At 40.0% G+C, this 25,603-nt stretch overlaps 1 protein-coding gene across 7 annotated transcripts in view; it reads left to right on the top strand.

The window, feature by feature from the left end:
• CADPS2 (Ca++-dependent secretion activator 2) overlaps window positions 1-25,603 on the top strand; it is a 613,140-nt gene that overhangs the window by 461,748 nt on the left and 125,789 nt on the right. For 4 of the 7 annotated variants that reach the window (XM_006859329.1, XM_006859328.1, XM_006859324.1 and 1 more), the window contains 3 exons: window positions 517-580; window positions 5,472-5,595; window positions 7,818-7,838. In XM_006859329.1, the coding sequence (XP_006859391.1) occupies window positions 517-580; window positions 5,472-5,595; window positions 7,818-7,838 (209 nt within the window). The remainder of the gene's footprint in view (window positions 1-516; window positions 581-5,471; window positions 5,596-7,817; window positions 7,839-25,603) is intronic. The other 3 variants (XM_006859326.1, XM_006859330.1, XM_006859327.1) reach the window with 1 other exon arrangement.

The raw sequence follows: 25,603 nt of genomic DNA, 5'->3' as shown, positions 1-25,603 counted from the left end.
CTTTGCTAAGTGCCATTGAACAGTCCCGACTCAGTGACCCTGTGTAGGGTTTCCAAGTCTTAAATCTCTGTCAGAGTAAAAAATCTCATCTTTTCTTGTAAAGTGGCTGGCAGTCTCGAACCCCAGATCTTATGTTTCGTATTCCGGTGCTTATTGTATAGAACTGCTTTGCTTCCATTTAAATTATTTGTTGCTGTTACTGTATTTGTTAACTTTCAAGTATGTTCTGACTCATAGGGACCCTGTATCGGGTTTCTGAGGAGCAGCTGGCGAATTTGATCTGCTGATCTTACCGTTCAAACCGACCTTGCAGTCCAGTGCAATATCCCACAATGCCACACCAGGAAAATATAGTGCTCAGTAAATTTTAGTAGCAGAAAATTTCCGGGATGAATTGATGTTATTATAACCTCTTTTTGTTGTTCTTCAATACTGACAAGGAATGTAAGAGGAAGTTGCTTTGCAGTCTTGAATGTTAAGTGTTTAACTTGTTGATTCTTTCTTTTGTTTTTAAAGATACTGTTTTCCATTTGGACGACCTGAAGGTGCTCTAAAAGCTACACTTTCGTTACTTGAAAGGGTAAGTTGACCATTACTTTGTAAATACTGCGTTTTCTGTTGCTGTGTATTTAGTTGTTGAATCGGTTCCTGGGGGTGGGGGGGTCAGGCCTCAGTTCATCACACTTAATGAAGTTAAGTTCTTCCCTCTATCCTCTTTTTCCAAAGTGTGTCATTGCCATCCCATCCTGAGATTAGTGATCTTTCTGCTTATATCCATTTTTTCCTATCTCTTTTTTCCCTCATGAAAGAATAACAGTTTTAAAAATCATTTAAGTATAATTCTCTCTGCTTTTCAAACGTCATAGTTTATCTTATTGCCTCTCTGACATTCTGTTTTCATCCATTTGTTATATTCCTCATGCCTATAAGAGGTTATTTAATATTCATAAAACTATCATTTCTTTCATTCAAAATTTATCTCAAAATTTATTTCAGTTGGTCCAATTTCTGTGCTTACTTTAAATTAATTTTTGAGTTGTAAAAACTCACTTTGGACAAAGTGAGTTTTATATCTATACTCACAATCATTTTTCAACAAAAATATATTATCTTCTGTTTTTGTAGCTGATGAATATAAATGGAAAATGTGTATTCTATATGTTTATAAAGCAATTCATATGCTAAGTGGATGCTAATGGTTATAAGATGTGCACAACCTCCATTACTTACCAAAATCAGAAAGAATTTCAAGAGATTATCTATAAGTCATGCTTTGATTAGTCTAACCTTGAGCTTCCTACCACATCATTTTCAGATATTACATTGCTTTTAGCACCTTGATTAAAAGCAAAGTAGAAAACATTGTTCAGGCATTCCATGTCTGTATTCATGATTGAAGGACTTGGAAAATGAGGACAAGAACCAGTGACAAAGATGAGATCCTTGGATCCCAGATCGACTCCAACTATAAGTCCCTGTCTTAGCCCAGATCACCATGTATTCCATGATAGAAACAGTATTGTAGTAATTACCTGTTTTATTAGAATGTTTATATAAAAAGCTACATGTAATGGAAGTGTCATGAATAAAATAACCTTCTGAAGGATGGCCTTAATTTTGGGAACCCCATCTGATTGTGGGTACCTCGTGCTGCCTGTCTGTGCTCCAGTTTCTGAGGCAGAGCCCCTGACCCCTGCAGGCAGGAGTTGGGAAGAGCCAGGATGCCCACCTGTGTCCTACACTGTCAGGTGGCAGGATGAACAATGGCCTTTATTCCAGTTAGAGTCACTAATCACATCTTCTGCTGAACTGAGAAATGTTAAAAGCCATTTCTTCATCTTTTTGCATCCTCACTTACTGACATGTTAGGAAGTAGAATATCTGAGCAGAAACCATTATTGATAATAAAATCTGAGCGGAAAACATCGCCTTGGATGGACATGGGGTGGAAATATGAAACAGATTTTGTCTCTTTTCACACTTGCTAGCTCTCTTCTTCTGGAGTCCTGGTGTGGTGCTGTGGGTTAATGTGCTGGACTGCAAGATCAGTTTGAACCGCAAGGTCAGCGGTTCAAGATCACCAGCTGCTCCTCAAAAGTCAGAACTGACTTGCCAGCTCTTAACAACAACAACAGCAACAACAGGCTCTTTTCTGCATTTGTAAGGAAAGAAGGTCCAATCCTTCCCATTACTATTATTTCATATCACCAGCTCCTTGGTGGTCCAGTTGGTTCCAACTCCTAGAGACCCCATGGACAAACAGAGTAAAACACTGCCCAGTCCTGTGCTCTCTTCCTATTGGTTGTGGTGTTGCAGCCACTCACCTCTGGGTCAGACATATACATTCTAATATTAGTGGCTAATTTAAATTATTTAGAAACTTTGTCACCAGGAGAAAGCCTACAAGTATATTTCATGGTTCTCCATATGAAAAGGAATTAATCTTACATTTAAATCTTAGTAATTATTTCAAGAGGTAGTATATGATCAAGAGCCAATGATACTCAGGGAGGAAGTCCCAAGATGCATTGAAGGAATTGGCAAAGAACAAGCCACCAGGAATTGATGGAATAAAAATGGAAATCTTTCAAGAAACTGAGGCAGCACAAGAGGCACTCACTCATCTCTGCCAAGAAATTTGGAAGACAACTATCTGGCCAACTGATTGGAAGAAATCCATATTTGTGCCCAAAATTCCAAAGAGAGGTGACCCAACAGAATGCGGAAATCATCAGACAATCTCTTTGATATCCCATGCAAGTAAAGTTTTACTAAAGGTAATACAGACACGGCTACAATCATACATTGACAGAGAACTTCCAGAGGTTCAAGCCAGATTCAGAAGAGGCTGTGGAATGAGAGATATCATTGCTGATGTCCGATGGATCTTGGCTGAAAGCAGAGACTATCAGAAAGATGTTTACCTGTGCTTTATTGACTATGCAGAGGCTTTCGAATATGTGGATCATGACAAGCCATGGACAATATTGTGAAGTATGAGTATTCCGGAATGCTTAATTGTGCTCATAAGGAATCTGTACCTAAACCAAGAGGCAGTTGTTCGAACAGAATATGGGAACACTGAATGGTTTAAAATTAAGAAAGGTGTGTGACAAAGTTGTATTGTGACACCATACTTATTCAACCTGTATGCTGAGCAAATAATCTGAGAAGCTGGATTATATGAAGACAAAGTGAAGAGGACTTAAACCCTTACTGATGAAGATCAAAGAGCACAGCCTTCAGTTGGATTACATCTCAATGTAAAGAAAACAAAAATCCTCACCACTGGACCAATAAACAACATTCTTATCAATGGAGAAAAGATTGAAGTTGTCAAGTACTTCATTCTTCTTGGATCAACTATCAACACTCGTGGAAGCAGCAGTCAAGGAATCAGATGATGTATTGCATTAGGCAAATCTGCTACACAAGACCTTTTTAAAGTGTTGAAGAGCAAAGACGTCAGCTTGAGGACTAATAATGTGCACCTGACCCAAGCCATGGTATTTTCAATAACCTCACATGCATGTGAAAGCTGGACAGTGAGTAAGGAAGACTGTAGAAGAATTGATGCTTTTGGGTTATGGTGTTGGAGGAGAATATTGAAAGTGCCATGGACTGCCAAAAGGACCAATAGATCCATTCTTGAAGAAGAAGTGTAGCCAGAGTGCTCCTTGGAGGTCAAGATGGCCAAACTTCATTACTCATACTTCTGACATATTGTCAGGAGGGACCAGTCACTGGAGAAGGATATCATGTTTGATACGGTGGAGGGTTAGAGAAAAAGAGGAAGACCCCCCAACGAGATGGATTGGCCAAGTGGCAGTATCGATGGACTCAAGCATGGCAACAGTCGTGAGGTTGGCCCAGGATCAGGCAGTGTTTCATTCTGCTGTGCATAAGGTCACTATTGATGTGATGGCACCTAACAACAATAATTATAACATCAAAATAATAGTGCCTGCCTAATGGTGGTAGTGCTGTGGTTTTAAGTAGGATAAACACTGGACTACTTATCACAAGATCAGCAGTTTGAGCCTACCAGCTACTCTGAAAGAAAAGATGAGGCTTTCTGCTCCCACAGAGATTTATAGCCTCAGAAACCCTGGACAGGGTCACTATGGGTCAGTACCATGTTGACTGCCCATAACAACTACAGCAACATTTAATGCTGATAAATGTTTTACTCTGAGTAAAAGTATTTTCCTAGCTACAAAAGCTCTGCTCTGAAGTTCTAATTAAAGTATCTAATATATACCAGAGCCTTGCATGTTTATTTTAATATGAAAATGAGAAGAATAATTTTATATGCAAAGAAATTTGTGGAGTGATAAATTTTACTGCTATTAAAAAGGAAACCTTGCCTAATGAAATTAAAATGTTGTCAAGGATCACTGACACTTGTGTGAGTGCATAGTAGAAAACCCTTAGTGTTGAAGCTGACCATAAAAAAAATGAAATAATAAAGCATGAAATGGATCCTTTGTGTTCTTTCAATATTTATTCCAAGATAAAAGGTTAACAGAATATTAAGAGTACTTTCAAAAGCATGGTCCATTCTATATTAACACTCTGCCTTATAGGCTATAATTTAAATGAAAGCAAAGTATTATACAAACTTATTGTGAACAATTTTATAACTAAGAAAGTCTGAAGTAAAGTCATCAGAGTCATTATGAAAGTGTTTAAGTGCATTGTAGTTTTAATTCTATACATAATTTATATTATACACTTGCCAGGGACTAATATTTATTTTTCCTCAGAAGTTTCTGTGTATTTGAACATTTGCTACTCCCTAAACATTCATTTCACTGAAGCACAGATGCATTGACACAGTGGCAGCAGCAGTGGGCTCAAACATAGCAACAATTGTGAGGAGACAGAGCAGTGTTTCGGAACTGACTTCATGGCACCTAGCAGTAACAATGTATTCCACGTCTAAAAACATTTCACCAAGACTAAGTAGTTTCCTTTCTATCTTGTTATATTTTTCATCAGATCACAATAGTTAGTTTAATTAATGAGTAGATAGCATGATTTCTGTTTTTTAAACTCAAAAATAAAGCTTCTTCTTAATGGGGATTTTTGTAATCATTTTCAAATATATGGCTTAGAAGGGTAAGGCTTTTAAATTAGGGATGTACAAGATAAACTTTGTTTATTACTTGTCCCAAGGACTGTAATCCTGATCTGAAACAGCTGCTCTAATGGTGTCATGGGTCCCTGGAGGAAAAGCTACAGTCCCCCTGAATGGTGGCTTGGCCTATGGGACGTCTTGACGTGCATAAATGAGGTTTAGACACCAGGAGCCAAGATTGGAGGATTACGTTCACAGTTGTGAAGTGTTGACTCATTACTTTCCCGGATGTTACTTAGGGTCCCTTCCTATTAACAGCCTGGTCTGGGATAGTTTGTATCATTTGAGATCAACATTAATTGACAGTGTTCTTTTTCTTTCAATTCGTTAGGTTTTAATGAAAGATATTGCTACTCCCGTACCAGCAGAAGAGGTGAAGAAAGTGGTCAGAAAATGTCTGGAGAAAGCTGCGTTGATCAATTACACTCGACTCACAGAATATGCCAAAATAGAAGGTCAGTGCAGTGAGCAATTGCCAAAGTGGCAGTGAGAGGCAACAGTGCTTATTAACTGAATTTTGTGTGAGAAGTTCTTTCCTTTCCTGAGCAAACCTATATGGAGGCAAAGGGAAATGTCTCATTAAAATCTCAGCTGGTGAACCGAAGAGCTTTTTCCTATTCATTGCTGTAATATGCCTCCTGGGACTTTGCTTGAATGAAAGACCCAGGATTCGTGCCTAAGTTGTCCTTTGTTCTTATTTTGAGTTTTCAAGAAACCGAAAGGTGTTTTCGTGGGTTATATTTTTTGACATTACTGTAAGTATGTCTAACATTTTAACTATGGGCTGGGTATCCTTTCCTGATCAGTAACTTTGTAGTCTGCTGTGATTTTATTTGCTTTTCTGCATTGTCTCTCAGAAGGAAGAAACTTGTTGATTACGGTGAGGGCTGAAGTAAACTGATAGAACTTCCAACCACTTTTAATTGCTTGCAATGTATGGATGCATTTGAAAGATTAGCTCTCTTGAGAGGACTGCGCATTTCCCCCTTCTCTTCCAGGTTTTAGTCATTAAGGATAACACTATTTAAGATGTTTAGAGAAACAAGTAGATTAAAATTTGTGGCAGAGTCATGGAGGCAGCTTTGATCCAATAGTTCCTTCAGATAATTAAAAAGTTGTAAAAAAAAGGCCTCAAATGCTTTAATTTAAATAATAAAACTGGCTTATGTAGTGTATCTCACGATACTTAGGAAGGGAAAAAAGTTTGCAATTAATGTTAAGTATCTGTATCTTAAAAAAAAAAAAAAAAAAAAAAGAAACCATCCATTAGAAAAAAATATGTGTGCTTTTTAAATACACAATTGCACGTAGTAAATAATAAAGGTATGCAATGGATGAAATTAAGGCACTGCTATCAAATTTGGATAATGAAAAAAGTTTATTATAATTGGCTGTGTTAGCTTTCCTTTTTTTTCTCCAAATCTGGTCAAGCTTTCTAACAAGCATGAGATAACCAACCTCCTGAGTGATTAACAAAAAAGCCATCTCGTCACTATAGCAACCAATATTATATCACAAGAGTAACAACATGAAACCTCCTTAGTTACCAGTTTAACATCATTAATTATGATATCATGTTGTGTTAAAGCAAAAGCGATGAAGATTAGACCATTTGGGGCAAGTAGGAGATACACAGCTTGGTTTTCACATTTTGAATATGCATTCAAATAATTTTCATGTTTGGGGAATATTGGGTGTTCTGAACTCAGATGGAAAGAATTGATATAAAAATAAATATATTAATACTTTTCAACTCTGACAAAGAGAGGAGGGGGAAAAAACAATGACTAAAATCAATAGTTTCTTGCACAAATCTTATAAACCCTATAAAAAAAAAACTAAAAATTCTTTTGTTCTAAGCGGTTTTCATTGGTATTTTTAATCATTACCTTTTCTAAGAATATTGGCAAAAAATCTGCCATCTATTTCTTTGTTAATCTGTCTCTGTATGTATTCACCTTAGAATTCATTTGAATATGGATAAAGAGCCTCTTTAAATTTGTTCACAGACATTGATTGGGCTTCTTTCAGTAAGTAACTAAATAAACATGTGAACATGGTGTACAAGGTATATAGTCCTTCCATGAGATCACTCAAAAGGACAAATCTGGGATTGAGAAAATCCTGTAGGAGGGCCAAGTAGAGAACAAGCAGAGAAATTCTCCCACCTTCTTCCTTTTGGGAGCTACCTTAATTTATCTCTAATCTAGGGTGGGAATTTTCTAGATGATTCTTAGACTTCCTTCCTCCTCCCCACCCCTCATCCAGCAGGACAGCTAAACAGTTTCACAAAACAAAATGCTTGCTCGTGAGATGGCAAAATCTTCTTTGCTTTTCATTATCTCTCTCTTTTGCTGTAGCTTAAAAAACAGTAGAGCTTTTTCACTTATGCTTAGGACCAGACCAAAAATAAAATAAAAATTAGATTAGAAATAGGTTGTTGTTGTTCTTGTCAAGTGCCATCAAGTCAGTTCCAACCCATAGTGACCCTTCATAGGGTTTCCAAGGAGCGTCTGGTGAGCTTGAAGCACCTACTTTATGGTCAAACCAACCTTGCAGTCCAGCGCATAAACCCACAGCGCCACATTCCTTTCATTCTTTTCATCAGTGACCTCCTATGTTATGTCAATAACAAGGGTTGCCTTTTTCTCCTAAATTCTCTTTTCTTATGTTTTAGGACCAGCAGAAAAGGACACAGGTAATGAATGTTTCTGCATGCACTGTGCCATGATTTCTAACGTGGTGGTGTGATGTTTGGATATGAATGAATACCTCTCTCCTCTTCAGATCTCCTTGTTAAATAGATAACTTTTCACTGGGTGACTGAAAATACTTTGATTTGAACGGAACGGTTCTTAATGTTCTGTGGGGAAAAACAGACCATTTGTGACCGCTAAAGTTCAGCAATATATACATTTTTTTTTTTCTTTAATGTGGATTCAAAGCAAAACCCAGAGGCCATATTAATGCTCTGCATTATCTTTTAAGCATGGGCACTAATCTTATTTGGAAGCTGTTGCCAATATGTGAAGAGCTCTTACTATTGGGAAAGAGGACCCTCTTCCTTTATCGATCCTGAAAAATACCATGAGAGTAAAAAGCGTAAATGTTATGAAATAAAAAGTCAGCTGTTAATCACAGGAATGAGCAGGGGTTCTCAATTCCATTCTCAGTAAATTACACAAAAGGCATTCTTAGGCAGTCTGAAGTTTTCAAGAATTGATTACCTTTTCGTCTTTCCCCATGTATCACAGATAAGATTAATGGAAGTGTGTGTGCCGCTATCTGTTCATCTCATGTAATCCTCCTTCAGTTCCTTGCAGGCAGTACCCTTACTGACTTCTTCCTGGTTGTATCCCCAGTCCCCAGCCCTGAGCCCATTAACACCTAGTTGGTACTTAGCACTTTGGAGAGATGGAAAAGTTTAGTTAGTTCCAGCTAAAAACAAACAAATTTAGAGAAGAGTGAAGATCCTTTCTAATAGTAGTTTCCATTTATATTAGTCAAATTTTGCATACTGTGTTATAAACAATTTTGTTTGAGTTGTTTTTAACATAAATCTTCTGTTGAGAGCTCTGTTTATTTGCCTTTTCTTAGTTCTCTTCCAGTATTTGACCCAATAAAGTGCCAGGAATAGCAGTCAGTGCCAGGAAAAGAGAACAAACCCATATACAATGTTTGCTAAGTGCACTTCAGAGGGAAAAAAGGGAATTAAAAAAAAAAATCAGGATTAGCCTCCCCTCTCATGACAACCCAATGTGATGACAGCAGTTCTGTGTACTTGAATTAAATTTTTCAGACCGTCCTGTGGTATTTTATTTGCACAATATTCCTGCTGTGGAATGGTTTGTATCCAAGTTTACCAACAAGACATCCAGGATTGTCCATGGCTTTCCCACTCACCCGGCCAGCGGGGACTGGACTCAGGTGTCCTGATGTTTCTTTCGCCCCAGAGGCTTGGCTCCTTCCCTTGGGAGCTATGGAGAGGTCACAGTGGGCCTGCAGGAAGCGTGGAGCGTGAGGCGGAAACACCTGGTAGACTTGTTCCATTCCCACTAAAGAGAAGTGAGGAGAGGCACTATACCGCTCCCACCTGACACACGTGCTTAACATCCACACCCCTGCTCGGCCGAGCAGGTGGACAACTCTAGGAACAATACTTTTATTACAAGTAAATGTGTGCCATCTCTTTAATTTCAGTGGAATGAAGGGAACGCTTATGTCAGCTGAAGAATGTTCTGAAGTAGCACAAGTGTTTTATAAGAAACATAGTTCTATTGCTTTAATTACTTGCATTCAGTAGCAAGTAAATTTTAGTGAAAGGGGTCCCTGGGTGGTAGACACGGTTGGACACTTGGCTGCTAACCAAAAAGCTGGGCATTGAAGTCCACCCATAGGCTCCTCAGCAGGAAGGTTTGGCATCTACTTCCACAAAGTTGACCCCGACCCCTGTGGAGCAGTCCTGCTGTGACCACCACACGTGGAATCACCATAGTGGGAGTAGATGCTGTAGAAACTGTTATACCTGTAATGCTATACTGTTAGACCTATCAATGCTCTTGAGGGTATTTTTTGAAAGTGGGTAAAAATGAGAATATCAATTATAAATGTAAGAGCTAAAATGCTTGCTAACACTTTAAAACAGTTGTATCTTGAGCAGTATAATCACCTTCCTCAAATTTGTATCATCTAAGACAGTAAAATTCTACATAACATTTATCTAAATCTTGGTTTGTACTTCAGGGTTGTTTTTTTGTTTCGTTTTGTTTTTTGCTTTGCTTTGCTTTATACACTTCTTCATTAACACCTTGAGCAACTCTACAGAGCAACTACTTTGCATGAGCAGTGACTTAGAGGGAAGGTTGGCCGCATGCACAAGCTCGTCAAAGTGCAGCTGAGGTCAGATCTGCTCGTGTCTCAACTACCAGACTCTCTTTTCAGGCTGTCCAACCTCCCAGGACTGTCTGATTAGAAACCGTGGCATTTTATAATAAACACCTCAGCATACCACGAAAGCCAAGAGTTAATATTTGTAGAGCTGCTTTTCTAAAAATAATGCTGGTAATAATAATAGTAAGCATTTATGTGCCAGAACTGCTTCTAAGCACTTTACATCAACTCATTTATTCCTCCTAATAACCCTTAGCAATAAGTATATTGTTATTACTCCTTTTTCAGAACCCTGAAGCAGAGAGTTTATACAATGTGTCTAGGGTCACATAGCTCATTAGTGGAAGATTAAAACCCACTTGCTACTTACTGGGGAGCCCTGAAGGTGCAGCGGTTAAAACTTTGGCTGCTAATCAAAAGTTCAGCAGTTCAAACCCAACAGTCTCTCATTAGGAGAAAGAGCTAGCAGTTTGCTTCCGTAATCATTCAGGGCCTTGGAATTCCTGTAGGGAAGTTGTCCTCTGTCCTGTAGGGTCTCTGTGAGTCAAAATCAACTTCATGGCAATGGACTTGGCTTAGAGTCTCATCTATTTGCTGACCTGCCTGCATGTCTTCCTCTCTCGTTTGGTGGTGGTGTTGTTTTTGGCCAGGTTATATAGTTAAATTTGTGCTCAGTTAAAATGCACAGAATCTAATTCCACTCATATAGCATTGTCCACAGAAATAGGATATAAACCAAAATTGGAAACCATGTGTGGAATTTTAAATTTCTTAGTAGTCACATGGAGTCCTGGTGTGGTGCTGTGGGTTAATGTTCTGGACTGCAAAGTTGGTTTGACCTGCCGCTCCTCAGAAACCTTATATAGGGTCACTATGGATCAGAGCCAACTCGACAGCACTTAACAACAACAACAACAACAACAAGTAATCACATTAAAGAGGTAAAAAGAAACTCATGAAAATAATTTAATTGAGTGTCTTATATCCAAAATATAATCTTTCCTATCTGTTGTTGTTGTTAAGTGCCGTCAAGTCGGTTCTGACCCATAGCAACCCTGAACGGGGTTTCCGAGGCTATAAATCTTTATGGGAGCAGAAAGCCTCATCTTTCTCCCGTGGAGCAGCTGGTAGTTTCGAACTGCTGACTTTGCGGTTCACAGCCCGATTCGTAACCAGAGCTCCTTCTACACTACCAGAGCTCCTATCTATAGTTAATAATAATGAGGTAATTTTCTTATTTTCCACTGTATGCCTTTGAACATCGATCTATATTTCACTCTGATGACGCTTCTTGCTTAAGAACCGTCACGACTCCAGTGTTTAGTACCTGCATGAGCCATTGCTGGATTGAACAGCCCACGGGTTCATGGGAGTGTCAATATTGGACTCCACAATTGGAATCTTTGGGGTTATTTTCCCAATACATCTCAGGATGTCAGGTGTTGAAAGTGACTTAAATTTGGCCACTCCCCCCAACAACAAGAACATCTCTCCTCTTCCCTGCTTTATTTTTCTCCATAGTGTTGATCATCTAACACAAATATCCTCACATAAATATAAATACAGAACACTTATCCTTGTCCTTCTAGAATGTTAACCCTATGAGGGCAGAGTTTTGTGTGTTTGTGTCTGTATGTTGTGTGTTAAAACACACACAACAGAACATACCCCAGTCAACACAGTTTACCTGCACAGTTCTTTGGCGATGGTTGCACACTTTGCATTGTGACAAAGCTCACCCTGTCTCTGCCCATAATATTAACTCAGACTGCTCCTTAAGGGTCTCGTCTCTTCTTCAGAGTTACTGTAATCATTTTGATGCTGTTGTTGTTAGTGCCATCAAGTTGGTTCTGACTCATAGCCACCCTTATAGGGTTTCCTAGGAGCAACTGGTGGGTATGAACAGCTGACCTTGTGGTTAGCAGTCCAGTGTGCCAGGATAGCATTTATTTACTTCATTTAAAGAGTACAGTGTTTAAGGCATACTTTTTTTTATTGAATGAGCTAGACCGTTGTTTAGTCAAAGATGACTTTAAGGGATGGTTTTGGTTTGGAATTAAAGTCATTTCCAGGCAATAGACTTGGAAGTTTCTCCAGTTTCCATGTGTCCAGGAGATCTGATTTTTAGAAGTTCCTATCCACAAGTTTCTTTATTTTGATCAAGATTCATCTCCTGGGCCAGAGCAGATATTTTATTTTTGATAACTATTGTATCTCTAATGAGCTTCTCAAAAAATATTGATTGAATAAGCAGATGGGTTTAGAGCACAGTTATCTGGCTGTTTATAGCAGAAAGAACATCTATAAATTGTCAAGTTGGCTTACAAACATTATTCAAACCTGTTACTGAATAATTAACAATATAGGGTAAAAATTAGGAAATCCATGCCTTGTAACCATGTTGGGTGGGTAGAGAGTGTAAAGGGGTCACTAACTCTGGATGAACACAGCCAGAAGTTATAGATAGATAGCAGTTACATTCACAAGACACAGAATTCTAACATAGTTTCGTTGCTTTTATAATTCAACACTTGACTCAGTTTTGACTCTGTTTTCTTCCATCTTTGGGAATTCTTCAAATGCACCCTTCACTGGATACAATTGCCGAATAAAGGGATTTTAAAACTTTATAGTAGGTGGAACAAAACAAATAACCTTTCTAATAGTCTTCATTTCTTCTTCATAGTGATTTGTATGTGATTCAGAGAACAGATAGCTCAATTTGAGAACTTGTAATTTCTAAAAAGACATTTTTTGAGGAGAAGGGAGTTTATAAAATACCATCCTTTGTTTGAATTAGCTTGCTTTTCTTTTGATGAGAAGTAAAAAAACAACACACTGTCACTGAGTCAGTTCGGACTCATATGGACTCTATCCCACAAAGTTGGCTGCTCCTCAACGTTTCCAAGACTGGAAATCTTTATGGGAACAGACAGCTTCTCTTCTGACCTCAAAGAGGCTGGAGGGATTGAACTGCTGACCTTTTTGCATAGCAACCCATCACCTAACCCACCGCACCACCAGGACCCTTCCTTTGGATTAATTAAGAAAAGCTTGATTTCCATGATTGCAAAATCAACTCCTTTTCTCCTCTATTTTCATCACTAATGGTCCTATTTACACAATAGCGAGATCCTCTTTATTTAAAATCTAGGGTCTAAAATGACACTGAAGTCTTATTTTCATAATGATGTTCTTCTTCAAAATAATATACCTTATTGATGCAAATCAGCTGTTATTTTAACAGAAGAGACAATGTGCTCTGGAATTCAAAGAATTTTTTGTAGGCAAAAATGACAGTAATACCTCTAAAAGAAGGCTTTGCTTTCTCCAAAACACTGTGCATCACATTGTGATTTAAGATGCAAGAAGGGTGACTGCTCCTCAGAGCTTGTGTTGAGCTACGTCTGTCGCATAGATTTGGTGCCTAGGCTGACTGTGAATTTAGAGATGTAGAGGTGCGTGCAATGAGCAGGCCATCTGCGCAGGGAGGCTCTCTCTGGTTGCCAGGTTGCCAGGTCTAAGCCCTAGTGCTCCGGTTCTCAGAAGCTCAGTTGAACAGGCTAGAGATGCTTCCTTCCCAGGGGGCCATGGAGTTTACTTTCTTTAAGAGGAGACCTTGCTCTGTGACTGTCCTTATGTCATTAGGAGATGTTTGCCATCTGGGTGGCATTTTAATTTAGTGCTCCATTGCCAGAGTGTTGTGACAAATAATAAATAAATAAAATCTGTTCTGCTTACCAGTTTGTCTGTTTAGTAGTAAAGCCAGAAACTGAGTAAACCAAAAAGCACACAGGCTTGGCAACTGTCAATGAAGGTCTTACAACATGCCTGAGACAGCCATGTGCCGTTGAGTCAGCATTTGATGGATCCCCTTATAAATTTGATTTGAATGTTTCTAAGTGCTTTTTAAGTAGTGTATCAATCCAGGAGCCTAAATAACAAACTGGAAATGTTACCCTCCCATAAGCATTGACAACACTTTGCAGAATGTATGTATTCACAACACAGAATCTACAGCCTAAGAAGAATCCAGCAGGCCATTCAAAAATTCCCCTTGAGCCCTTTTGGGTCAGTGTCACTGGGATGATAGGAGTGTGTTCTGAAAGTAAAGCCCCTGTTACTATTTCTGCTTCGGAGTCAATTGCTGATTGGGAATAAGATGACAGATGCAATTGCTTTACAACAAAGAAAGCAACTCACCGTCTTTTTCTTTAGAATTCTCGAGAAAATGATATAAATCTGTTAGACTCTTTTAGACTATAGAACAGCATATGTATCTTCAGTAAAAAACTCACTGTTTGAGATACACACATTTACATTTGGTGATCCTCTGGGTAGGGTCCAAATTCAAATTTCGTTTTGCATTATATAAAAAGAAAAGCTTTGTTTATTTTTAGATGGTTGGTAAACTGTTTAAATTATGTAAGAAGATAAGATTTTTTTTTTCTGATAGCCATAACCTTGATTCTGTATCTAACACAATTGAAACTTTTGAACTCTTATCCATCTGTTCTTATCAGTATATGGAATTGACTGTCTTTAACACCATTGCTCCGACATACAATTAACCTATATCTAATCTAAGGTGTAGAGTCCTGGTGTGGCACTGTGGGTTAATGGGTTAGAATGTAAAGTCAGTTTGAACCCCAAGGTCGGAAGTTCAAGACCAGTCACTATTCAGAAACCCTACACAGGGTCTCTGTGGGTCAGAACTGACTCAACGTCACATAACAACAACAACAATAATCTAATGTGTGCACAAGAAGGTATTATGACCATATTCCCTTTTAAGTACTGCATGTTTTTGTTGTTCTTGTTAACTGCCAGCTAATCTATTCTGACTTGAAGCAACCTTGAATAGGGTTTCCAAAGTGTGGATGGTGGGTTTGAACTGATGACCTTGAGGTTAGCAGTCTAGTGCTGATCCTACTCCACACCTGGACGCTAATTTATTTTGTCATTTTCCAGATCTGATCTGGAATGAATGAAGACACATATTGGGTCCATTTGCCTCACCTTGCCAGCTTCACAAGAAAAGAACCCCACATTGTGTAATGTGTGTTCAAACTAGTTAGCTTATAGTCATGTTGACAGATTGATTCTTATGAACCAGGAGATGATTTGTTGTTTTTGTTGTTAAGTGCCATCGAGTCGGTTTCAACTATAGTGGCCAGGTATAGGGTTTCTGAGGCTTTGAATCATCGCGAGAGCAGAAAGCCTCATCTTTCTCCTGTGGAGCAGCTGACAGGCTTGAAGTACAGTCCTTGTGGTTCTCAATCCAGTGTTTATTGTTTGGAGCTTGGAGAGGTATATTAACCAGTGGATTCAGGGATTATTGACTAGAAAAAGCCAGGGAAGCCAGTAAGTTCACATCTGATGGGACATTGTACTGCTCCCAAGCCCTGAGTGTATTCATTTGATCCTGAGGAAATGCGGGTGTTTCACAGTAACTTCTTATGTACTCAGGTAATTAACCAACCAAATTACTAGTCATATGAGGACACAAGCAGTCACATGTACACTAGCGGGTATGTGAGGACAATGCTTGCAACACTCTCAGAGCTCTTGCCACTTGCTGTTCACCCAAAGGAGGGATAAGGTCCTGGTTACACCGGACAAACCATGTTTAAGGGCTTAGTTCTCATTTGATAACTTTGCTGATTTAGCTGAGCTTAACTCTAACAAAGCTGTATTATTTGTCATTGTGCTTGAGATTGTGGTCAACCAAGCACCACTCTGGAGCCCTCTGACTTTGATTTTCCATCCCTGCAGTTAGCATTGGTGTGGCCAGCACCAGGGAGTCCTGGAGGTCGAGTGTTCAGGTACTCAACTGCTAACCAAAAAGGCCAGTGGTTCGATTCCACCAGCTGCTCCATGGGACCATAAAGATTGTAGCCTTGGAAACCCTATGTGGCACTCTATTCTAGCCTGTAGGGTCGCCGTGAACTCGAATCAACTCAATGGCAGTGGGGATATTGCCAGACCAGAATCATTGTCAGCCTCCACTGAGATGTTCTGTGGGCTACCTCGTGACACCTACCTCTTCTTGATACAGATCTCTTTGTCTATGTGACATCCATCCTTTCTCTCTCTCCCTTCTCCCCTGTTCAGTAAAGTAGCTTGTCACTACTCCATCAAAATAAGTACACGCTGTAGCTTAGTGGTTCTGAGTTGGGCTGCTAACTGCAAGGTCAGCAGTTCGAAACTACCAGCTGTTTCACAGGAGAAAGATGAGGCTTTGTGCTCCTGTAAAGATTTACAGCCTCAGAAACTCTGTACTGGGTCACTAGGGTGGGAACCAACACACAGCACTTAACATATACCCAGTGGCCTTGCAGTTTCACTCCTGTTTGTGCATGCCAGAGAAATGATCACTCAGGGTCGTCAGGAGCCATACACAAGTATGTTCATCCCAGAGTTAGTGGTGAAAGGGAATCGGAAGCCACCGGAAAGCAGCTCGCTGTGTGGAAATAAACGGTCACGTGGTAGACGTGTACTGTCAAGCGCAGTGCTGCAGTTGGAACCAGTGCACTGGCGGTACAAACAGCAGCAATGTAGGGTGAGAAAGTGAGAGCCAGCACCATACATAAATACCTGCATCAGAACAACCGTACATCTTGTCAAACACCTGGATGCAATGACAAATGCACATGACCAAAGAGCTTAAGTCAAAGGCCAGGCCTATAAAACCATAGAAACCTTTTACTAAACACAGATACCAAAGCATGAAGCTATTGTGTCTTGACATCTCCTCTGTCTAGGTCTGGACACTTCTCAAGGCAGTGTGTCTACCTCTCTGGAAACATCTGTGCTCTTCTCTTTGTTGTTGTTGTTAAGTGCCTTCGAGACGGTTCCGACCCATAGCAACCCAGTACAGGGTTTCCAAGGCTGTAAATCTTTACGGGAGCAGAAAGCCTCATCTTTCTCCTGCACAACAGCTGGTAGTTTCAAGCTGCTGACCTTGCAGTTCACAGCCCGATTCGTAACCACTACGCTACTTTACACCACATCAAAACAGCAGTGAGGGCATTCTTTAGGGATTCGAACCGTGTTCCTTAGTGTTCTTTCAGTTTAGGGAACAAAAAAGAAGTCTGGAGGCAGGGGCAAGATCCAGACTGTTGTAGGAGGGATGAGAGTCCGGTTGTTATTGTTGTTAAGTGCCATCAAGTCGATTCCGACCCATAGCAACCCTGTATAGGGTTTCCAGGGAGCGACTGGTGACCTTGAACCTCTGACCTTGCAGTTCAAATAACTGAAGTCTGACGCATTAGCCCAAAGTGCCTGTCTTTCTACCCTGGAAGCATGGGAAGGTCATGATGGAAAAAATTCCTGAGCTCAACTTTTCCTCACCAATTCAATTTTCAATTTTCTTAAAATATCTCCCTAATAAGCCCCCATGGTTTTCATGTGTTCTTCAAGAAAGTCTAGCAAGGTGAAACTTTAGCTATCCCAAAAAAAAAATTACCAAACCTTTGAGTTGACCCAAATTGAGTTGGCCTAGTAGATCCCCTCTGAAGTTGCTAGTTAATTGGACCAGTTTTTGAAGACACACTAATGAGACTTTTCCAAAAATAAATAAGGTAAATGTATTACTAAGAGAACTTGTCCATAGCCACTCACTGATTGGAGAAATATGTGTAAGCATATTTTGTTTAGATTAAACATGTACATTTATGAAGTGGAACCCCCAGTAGCAATACTTTTTGACTTACCTTCATACATTGGAATGATTGTTACAAGAAGGGGTACAAACAGATAAATATAAGAAAGGAAACTTCTGTGGGGAAAAATATGTTAATAGTTAAGATGACTCATTAATTGAGAAGTCTGAGTAACTTAGTTCACTGCACCGGAAGTCTAAAGCACACGCACATACTTTAGTCTTTGGTTGCACAAGACTCTTCTGCATTTGACACGTTTGATTGTTCCTTCTGTGCAATGCTCTGTTCCCTTGGATTCCATTTTTTCTCCCTTACTAGTTTTTTTTCCAGCTCTTTGACAACCCTTTTCAGTTGGCATTATACAATCTTTGAGTGATTTCACCCACTTCATCTTCATCGTTTCAGCTCTGACCTCTTAGCTATCAGACACATACCCAGTTTCTTATTGGTCTTCTTCCCTGATCATGATACCTCACAACATGACCAAAAGTGAAATGACATTCTCCCTTTCCTGCCACCGTCTACCCACTTAGGGTCTTCTTCCATCTACCCTTCAAAGAGTCAGCTACCCAGGCCTGCCAGTATCTTTTGGTTTTTTGGTGGTTTTTCATTGCTTTCCTCCTCCCTTTTCTAATGCTATTACCTTTCATCATCTCTTGCCTGAACTATATCAACAGCTTTATAACTTCTCTCCCTATCTCTAGTCTTGTCACCTTCCCACATATCCTCCACAGTGCTACCAGAGAGCAATCTAAGACACTCTATGTTGTTGTTGTTAAGTGTCTCATAGAGACCCTGTGTAGGGTTTCTAAGGAATGACTGGTGGGTTTGGACTGCCTACCTTGCAGTTAGCAGTCCAGTGCTTATCCTACAGCACCGCATCCAAGATGAATTCTCACTGATTTTCTGTTGCCCATACTGGATGAAATTGACTTCTGTCTATTTATCCTTCCATTCTTGTATCTTACAATGTCCTCAGATAATAGTATTTCACCACTACTGAACTGCTGTTCTCTACAAACACCCTGGTATCATTGCTTCCTGGATTCACTTAACTCTTCACCTCATTAATATCTTCTCATCTCAGATGAATATCCAGTGTCCCCACTCCAGTGACCATGCTGCTACCACTGTTTTCTAGCCATCTGTTCATTTTCTGTCTCCTGCACCCTAATGTTAGCACCTTGCAAGCAATCATAGTATCTTACTCATATTTTCAATGTAATAGCTTTTACTGAGGCATATATTTGGCTATCCATTCTTAAGTATTTGTTAAATGAAGGAAAATACTGTTTTTTGCAGTCCTTTTGACTGCACGTGTTTGCAAACTATGCAAAAGAAAATATAAAAACAAAACTTACCACCATCCAGTTGATTCTAGCTCGTAGTAGCCAGATAGATCAGAGAAGAACCTCCCCATGGGGTTTCCAAGGCAGATTGCCACATCATTCTCCCACAATGCATATGGTGGCTTCTAACTGCCAATGTTCCATTTACAAGCAAATACTTAACCATCGGGATTCATAGCCCAAGAGAGGGAGGTCATTTCATTTTCCTTGTTATATGTTCTCTTATAATTCAGATGTTACGTGTTATCCGCATGTGTACCACTACTGATTGTGTTTCCCTTTATTAGAACTATCTCCAGGTGGTCATTTTACCTTTCCATTTTCTAGATTATTTGCCAATTCTGTTTTTAGTATCTATTGTAGTCTAAACAGAATTATTTTAACTTCCCTATAAAATATGACATGCACCATGTTTACTACATCATTTTCTGCATAGAATTTCCAACCAACCATTATAAAAGAAAAACAAAAAAATTTTAAAGGCTACACACACACCACAGTGAAAGCACCATTGTCATCATTCACAAAGAATGTTCGGAAGAAAGAAAAGGATTCATAAAATAAGAACATAAGGCAACTGCACAAGATAATGCTTTAGAAATACTTCGTTGAACATATACCAGGATTTGGTGAAAAATGATCATTTGTACTCTTCCAAAAACTTCTTTCATGAATATTGCCTTCTTAAGCGTAGTGGTTACGAATCGGGCTGCGAACCTTAAGGTCAGTGGTTCGAAACTACCAGCCGCTCCGCGGGAGAAAGATGAGGCTTTCTACTCCCGTAAAGATTTACACCCTCGGAAACCCTGTACAGGGTCGCTATGAGTCGGAACCGACTTGACGGCACTTAACAACAACAACAGAAAATTCTTTGTGTATACAGATTCAGAGAAGACATACTGTGAGAAAGTAAAACATTTCTGTAATGTCTCCTTTGGTATGTTCCTTAACAAGAGTTATTCCCTAGGTCACGGTCTATAACACTCTGAACAGCTCTTGCTAGAATCTTTCCTCCTGGCTCTGAAGATGCATGGAAATCTCATTACAAGTGTTCAACACCTGTTCCCTAAAAGGTCTCAAAAAGGATGTCAGTTTGCTCAGCTCACTTGACAGTGTGTCATTATTGGCTGTGCTTGTTCGTTTATTTGTTTGTTTTACTTGTATATGGAATGTGATTCACATATAAATGCCATCTTGAGATAACAAGCTTTTTTCCTTTCATGAACGATTTCATAGAATTTGTCATTCCCCAAAGCTAGAGTTTGAAAGCAACTGCTTGGTGACCCTCCTCATTTATTTACTAACATGTGTCAACAGGTAAACCAGGTGACATATAGCAGCCTGTCTCTTGTAGCACCTTGTTAATCCAAGTCGTTTAGATGTATTAAAGTCTTTTCCAATTGGACAAAACCGGAGTAATGCAAACTGACAGATTCCCAACCTCTTTTTATCTCTCAACAGGGTTTGCACACACTCAAAGCCTGAACAGAGGATATTGTTTTACAAAGTATGGAAGGCTCATTTTTGTTGGTCGTAGCTAAGCAGACATATAACTTCAGTATCTAAATTAAAAGGCCAACTTGAAACTTTTTGTAATGCTAGATTTTGTTTCCAAAAAAAAAATCTTTGGAAAGATTTTTTTTCTTTCCAAAGAAGAAACATATAAAATATGTCTCGGGTATACACACATTTTACAGTGGCTGGTCAACCCAGGACGTTAAAACTCTAAAAATATTCCAGATGTCACTAAATCCAACCCTCTTTTCTGTACTCCAGCTTTATATTTATCTAGCTAGATTTTTCTTTTTGAATCTCAGCATCAAATATATTATCACTATTAATGTCAGAGTTGGCTGCCTTAACAGATGTTATGTGCCAAAGCAAAGAAAGACGTACACACAGACACCAAGATCCTTTGAATAATCACTTCACAGCCAAGGCTGTGAGTCTTTCATACTGTGGTTACAGTCTCCAAGAAACTTCTCCTTACTTCTCCCTCTTGCAAGTCTCTGGACTCCCTCTGACCCTCTTCATCCGACTGCCTCCCTGCTTTGCCTGTATCCCCCATTGTTCATATTCTCCTTGAGAGTAGTAAAGAGGGAAAGGGGCCAGAGGAGCAGGAGAGGATGTAAGTGTGTAGACGTAATGTTACTCCTTTTATGTAAGAGTCCTGGTGTGGTGCAGTGGGATAAACCACAAGGTCCATTTGAACTACAGGGTCGTTGGTTCAAACTCACCAACCGCTCCTGTACAGGGTCACTGTGAAACGGAAACCACTAGACAGCACTTAACGACAACAATGTAGCAAGTGACATGGTAAGTCTGTTGAGCTACATGTTGTTAGAAGACAGGAAGGAACGAGCATGAAATCACAGGTGTAGTGTTGATGTTGTGTGCTTTTGAACCAATTGCAAATCACAGCAGCCCTGCAAAACAGTGTAGAACTGCCCCATAGGGTTTCCTAACTTGAAATCTCTATGGAAGCAGATAACCAAGTTGTTTCTCCTCTGGGGCCACTGGTGGGTTTGAACAACTGACTTTTGGGTTAGCAGCCAGGCACTTAGCCATTATGACACCTGCGCTCCTTAAAGATGCTGTAATGCTTAATGGCATAGTAACTGAATATTGGCATGATAATCACTAATCTTTATTCAAATGATTTTCCAACTTTAAATGATATTGCATAGAAGTGGTTAGAATGTCTTTAAAAAGAGCAGTTAAGCAAGGAAAGGATCACTACTTACTAAATTCAGCTGTTGAATGTATATACCTGTGTATGTGCATATATGGCCTAGCTAAAGACTAGTCTTCAGTAAAACCCCTACTATGCAATTAGTTCACAAAATTAACAGTGGTAAAATTGTATACTGTCATTAGACTCACAATGTAGAACAAAAAACTAAGTACACAATGTAGAATACTTCCTTCTTTCTCAATTTTTCATAGTTGCAGCCAGAAACACCGACAATAGTGTAAAGGTTCAGGTTTCTCTACTTCACAAACCCAACTCAAACCAGGGCATATGTGTGTTTTTCAGCTTTTATAAATCTCTTAGCTAACCAAAGTCTGACAATGATAAACCAAATATTAATTTTTTTTATACAGATCCTCATAAAATTTACTTTATAACTCATCATTATCATCCCTTATTTTAAGAAGAAATTAGAGTACCTTATTCCTCCTAAAGAAAGCCTCATATAGAGTTACAGACAGTTCTCGCTCATATGTTTCTCATGTTTTTGGGTCTGTCATTCATTAGTCATGACTTACTGTTAACTTCGATTGCTCAGTTTGGATCCTGTCTGGCTGTTATTGGCCTATACGCCAGTGGCCAATTCTCCTTTGTTCCACAGCTGCCCATTGGTTTAGAAATGAATTTATTGATGTGAAAGCAAATCCAGGTAAAGTAGTTAATGTGACTGTGACCACAAGACAATTATTCCAAAGCACTGTATCATTAGCATGGTTAATTCCAAGGAGGTATTAACTGGAACTGTTGCTTTCAATGGCAGGGTCATTAAATGAGTTGATCCCAAAGGGAACCTTGGAATTAGGCGGCCATAGACCTTTTGTTTTCAAACAACTGTGGCAGTAGTATTGTCACAGATTTTAAGCAGTTGTGGGGAGGCCATAGCTTCCTAGATTAGTTCTTTTTATTCAAATAAAGGACTTTGCAAATATCCGAACTCAAAAGCCAAACATGATTTCAGCTCCAAGCAACTACAGGACAGAGCAGCTTTGCTCCATAGGGTTTCCAAGGTGGTAGTCTTTGTAGAAACAGATTGCCACACCTTTCTTCCTCAGAGCAACTGGTGGGTTCAAGCCATTGATCTTCTGGTTAGGAGCTGAGTGCTCACCAACCGTGCCTCCAGGGCCCATTTGTCTAAACATCCATACCCTGTGATTTGAGATACTAATATAGACATGTACCATGTGTTCGTATTCTACAGAAAGGTCCTCTCTCTAAAATGAGGTTTACATAAAGATGCAGCTGAACTCCAGGTAACGGCAGCAGTGTAGTTTATACATGTCACCATTGTTTTAACTTGGTTTTCAGAAACACTGAGGGTTAATGTACTGGCCTACAAAGTTGGTTTGAGCCACAAAGTCAGAGGTTCAAGCTCACCAGCGTCTCCTTGGAAACCCTATACAGGGTGGCGTTGAGTTGGAACTGACTTGAAAGCACTTAACAACAAGTAGTTCTCAGGGAACATACCTCAGAACGACAGCATCAACATCACCAGGGACCCTGTTAGAAATGCAATTTTTTGGACTTCGTCATAGACTCAGAAACTCAGGGTAATGCTGAGTAATCTGCGCTGTAATAAGCCGTCTGGGTGATTCAGATGCACGCTGAGGCTGAGAAACACTGATCTATATTAAAGACATGCCATACATTGAGGAAAGCAATAGATATTCCAGCACTCACAGAACTCATGGGTTAGGGTGTATTGAACCAAGAGAGAGTTAGTGTTGTGCCCTTCTCTTGCACTAGCTGGCAGGGCCACATCTTGGATATACCACAGATACTTGGGACAAAGATAGGCCAGGTTGAGTCTCCCAGAGTTGGGGAAGTAAGGATTCTGAGGCAGTCTTCTTGCCTAGCAAGTTACACTATTCCGTCTAGGATCCTAAGACCCCGGGAGTTCTCCGGCATCTTCTAAACAAGTCACACATTCTAAAACAAGTGGTGGCTATTGCAGGGAGGGGCTGTTTAGTTTAATGTGGGAGAAAGTATCTAATTTCTCACCCCACACCCTTCCCCTCCTGGGAGGAGAAGGCCTATGAGTATTGAAACGTGGCCAGGATAAGACTCCCTGGTGTCTAGTTGTTCTAGGCTCTGGCACCATGTTACTTACGACAGTTTCTGTGCCTGAAGCAGGTGGGTGAGTCAGAAATTTTCAATCAAAATTGGACTTTCCAACTAAGTCATCAATCTGAATGGACAGTGGAAAAAGAGAGGTCATTGATAAAAGTTAAGGTCCATGTTATGCAGGAATAGGACAAATGACAGTGAGGGCCAGTAATTTTAGTGTGTTGCTGATTGCGGGATTGCTGCTGCATCTTGGATCATTTTTACTGTTCTGTGACCATGCCCCCGACTCCCTAAAGCAATTCCTTCTCATTAGGCTTCTTTAGCAGGGAGTCCATAAACATTCCCTGAGCCAATGAGGGTGCTGGAAAGGGGCTTGTGAACAAATAGAGGTGTCTAACATGGAGGAAAGAGCTCAGCGGGAGCCTGTTTGGATCAATCTCATTGGAACAAATTGTTCATGTGCCCCGTAGCATTGTGTATGTGTGTGTAATGTTGTTGTGGTTGGGTGCCGTGAAGTTACTTGCACTCATAGTGACCATCTGTACAACAGATGTCTGCACTGCCTAGCTGTGCTCCCTCCTCACGGTCATGACTATGTTTGAGACCATTGTTACAGTTCCTGTATGAGTCCACCTTATTGAAGACCTTCCTTTTCATTGATCCTCTACTTTTTCAAACATAATGAAGGTTTGCATTATATTTCAACTGAGATGAGATGGAGAGGAAGAAACAATCGTTCTTTACTCTGGGGTAGAGGAGAGAAAGGACAAACGGAGAGCCCCTCTCCACTGTGTTTCTTCATCTGGGTCTGAGGGTAGTTGCATTTTGCCAACAGGAAGTTCACAGAGGAAATACAGCCAGAATGATCCTTAGAAGCAGGGATGGTGAGACTTCATCTCCCTTACGTTGGACATGTTGTTGTTGTTCCTACATGTTGTCAAGTCAGTTCTAACTCATAGTGGCCCTGTAGTGTGTGTTCCTGAGAATCAGCTGGTAGGTTTGAACCACTGACTTTTGATTAGCAGTCCAGGGACATGCTGTTAGGAGGAGCCAATTCCTAGAGAAAGACATGCTTGATAAAGTATGTGGTTGTTATTCATCTTATTAAGTGCCATGGAGTCAGTTCTGATTCATAGCAACATTGTATAGGGTTTCTGCAGAGCGGGTGGTGAGTTTGAGCTACCCACCTTGTAGTTAGTAGCCCAGTGCTTATCCTACAGTGCCACATGTTGTTGTTGTTAGGGTCACTGTGTACAGCAAAACGAAACACTGCCCAATCCTGGGCCAACCCCACAATTGTTGCCATGCTTGAGCCCATTGATGCTGCCACTTGGCCAATCCATCTTGTTGGCAGTCTTCGTCTTTTTCTCTGACCCTACACCCTACACCCTACCAAACATGATATCCTTCTCTGGCAACTGGCCCCTCCTGACAATATGTTCGAAGTATGACAGATGAAGTTTGGCCAACCAGGCTTCCAAAGAGCACTCTGGCTGCACTTCGTCCAACACAGATCTGTTGGTTCTGTGGGGAGCCCGTGGTACTTTTAATATTCTCCTCCAACACCATAACTCAGAAAAAGCAGCAATTCTTCTATGGTCTTCCTTATTCACTGTCCAGCTTTTGCATGCATATGAGGTTATTGAAGATGCCATGGCTTGGGTCAGGTGCACCTTAGTCCTCAAGCTGACATCTTTGCTCTTCAACACTTTAAAAAGGTCTTGTGCAGCAGATTTGCCTAATG

Source organism: Chrysochloris asiatica, unplaced genomic scaffold (genome assembly GCF_000296735.1).
Source record: "Chrysochloris asiatica unplaced genomic scaffold, ChrAsi1.0 scaffold00032, whole genome shotgun sequence".
NCBI lineage: Eukaryota > Metazoa > Chordata > Mammalia > Afrosoricida > Chrysochloridae > Chrysochloris > Chrysochloris asiatica.
The sequence above is the reverse complement of the archived record's forward strand: the minus strand, read 5'-3'. Positions and strand labels throughout refer to the sequence as shown.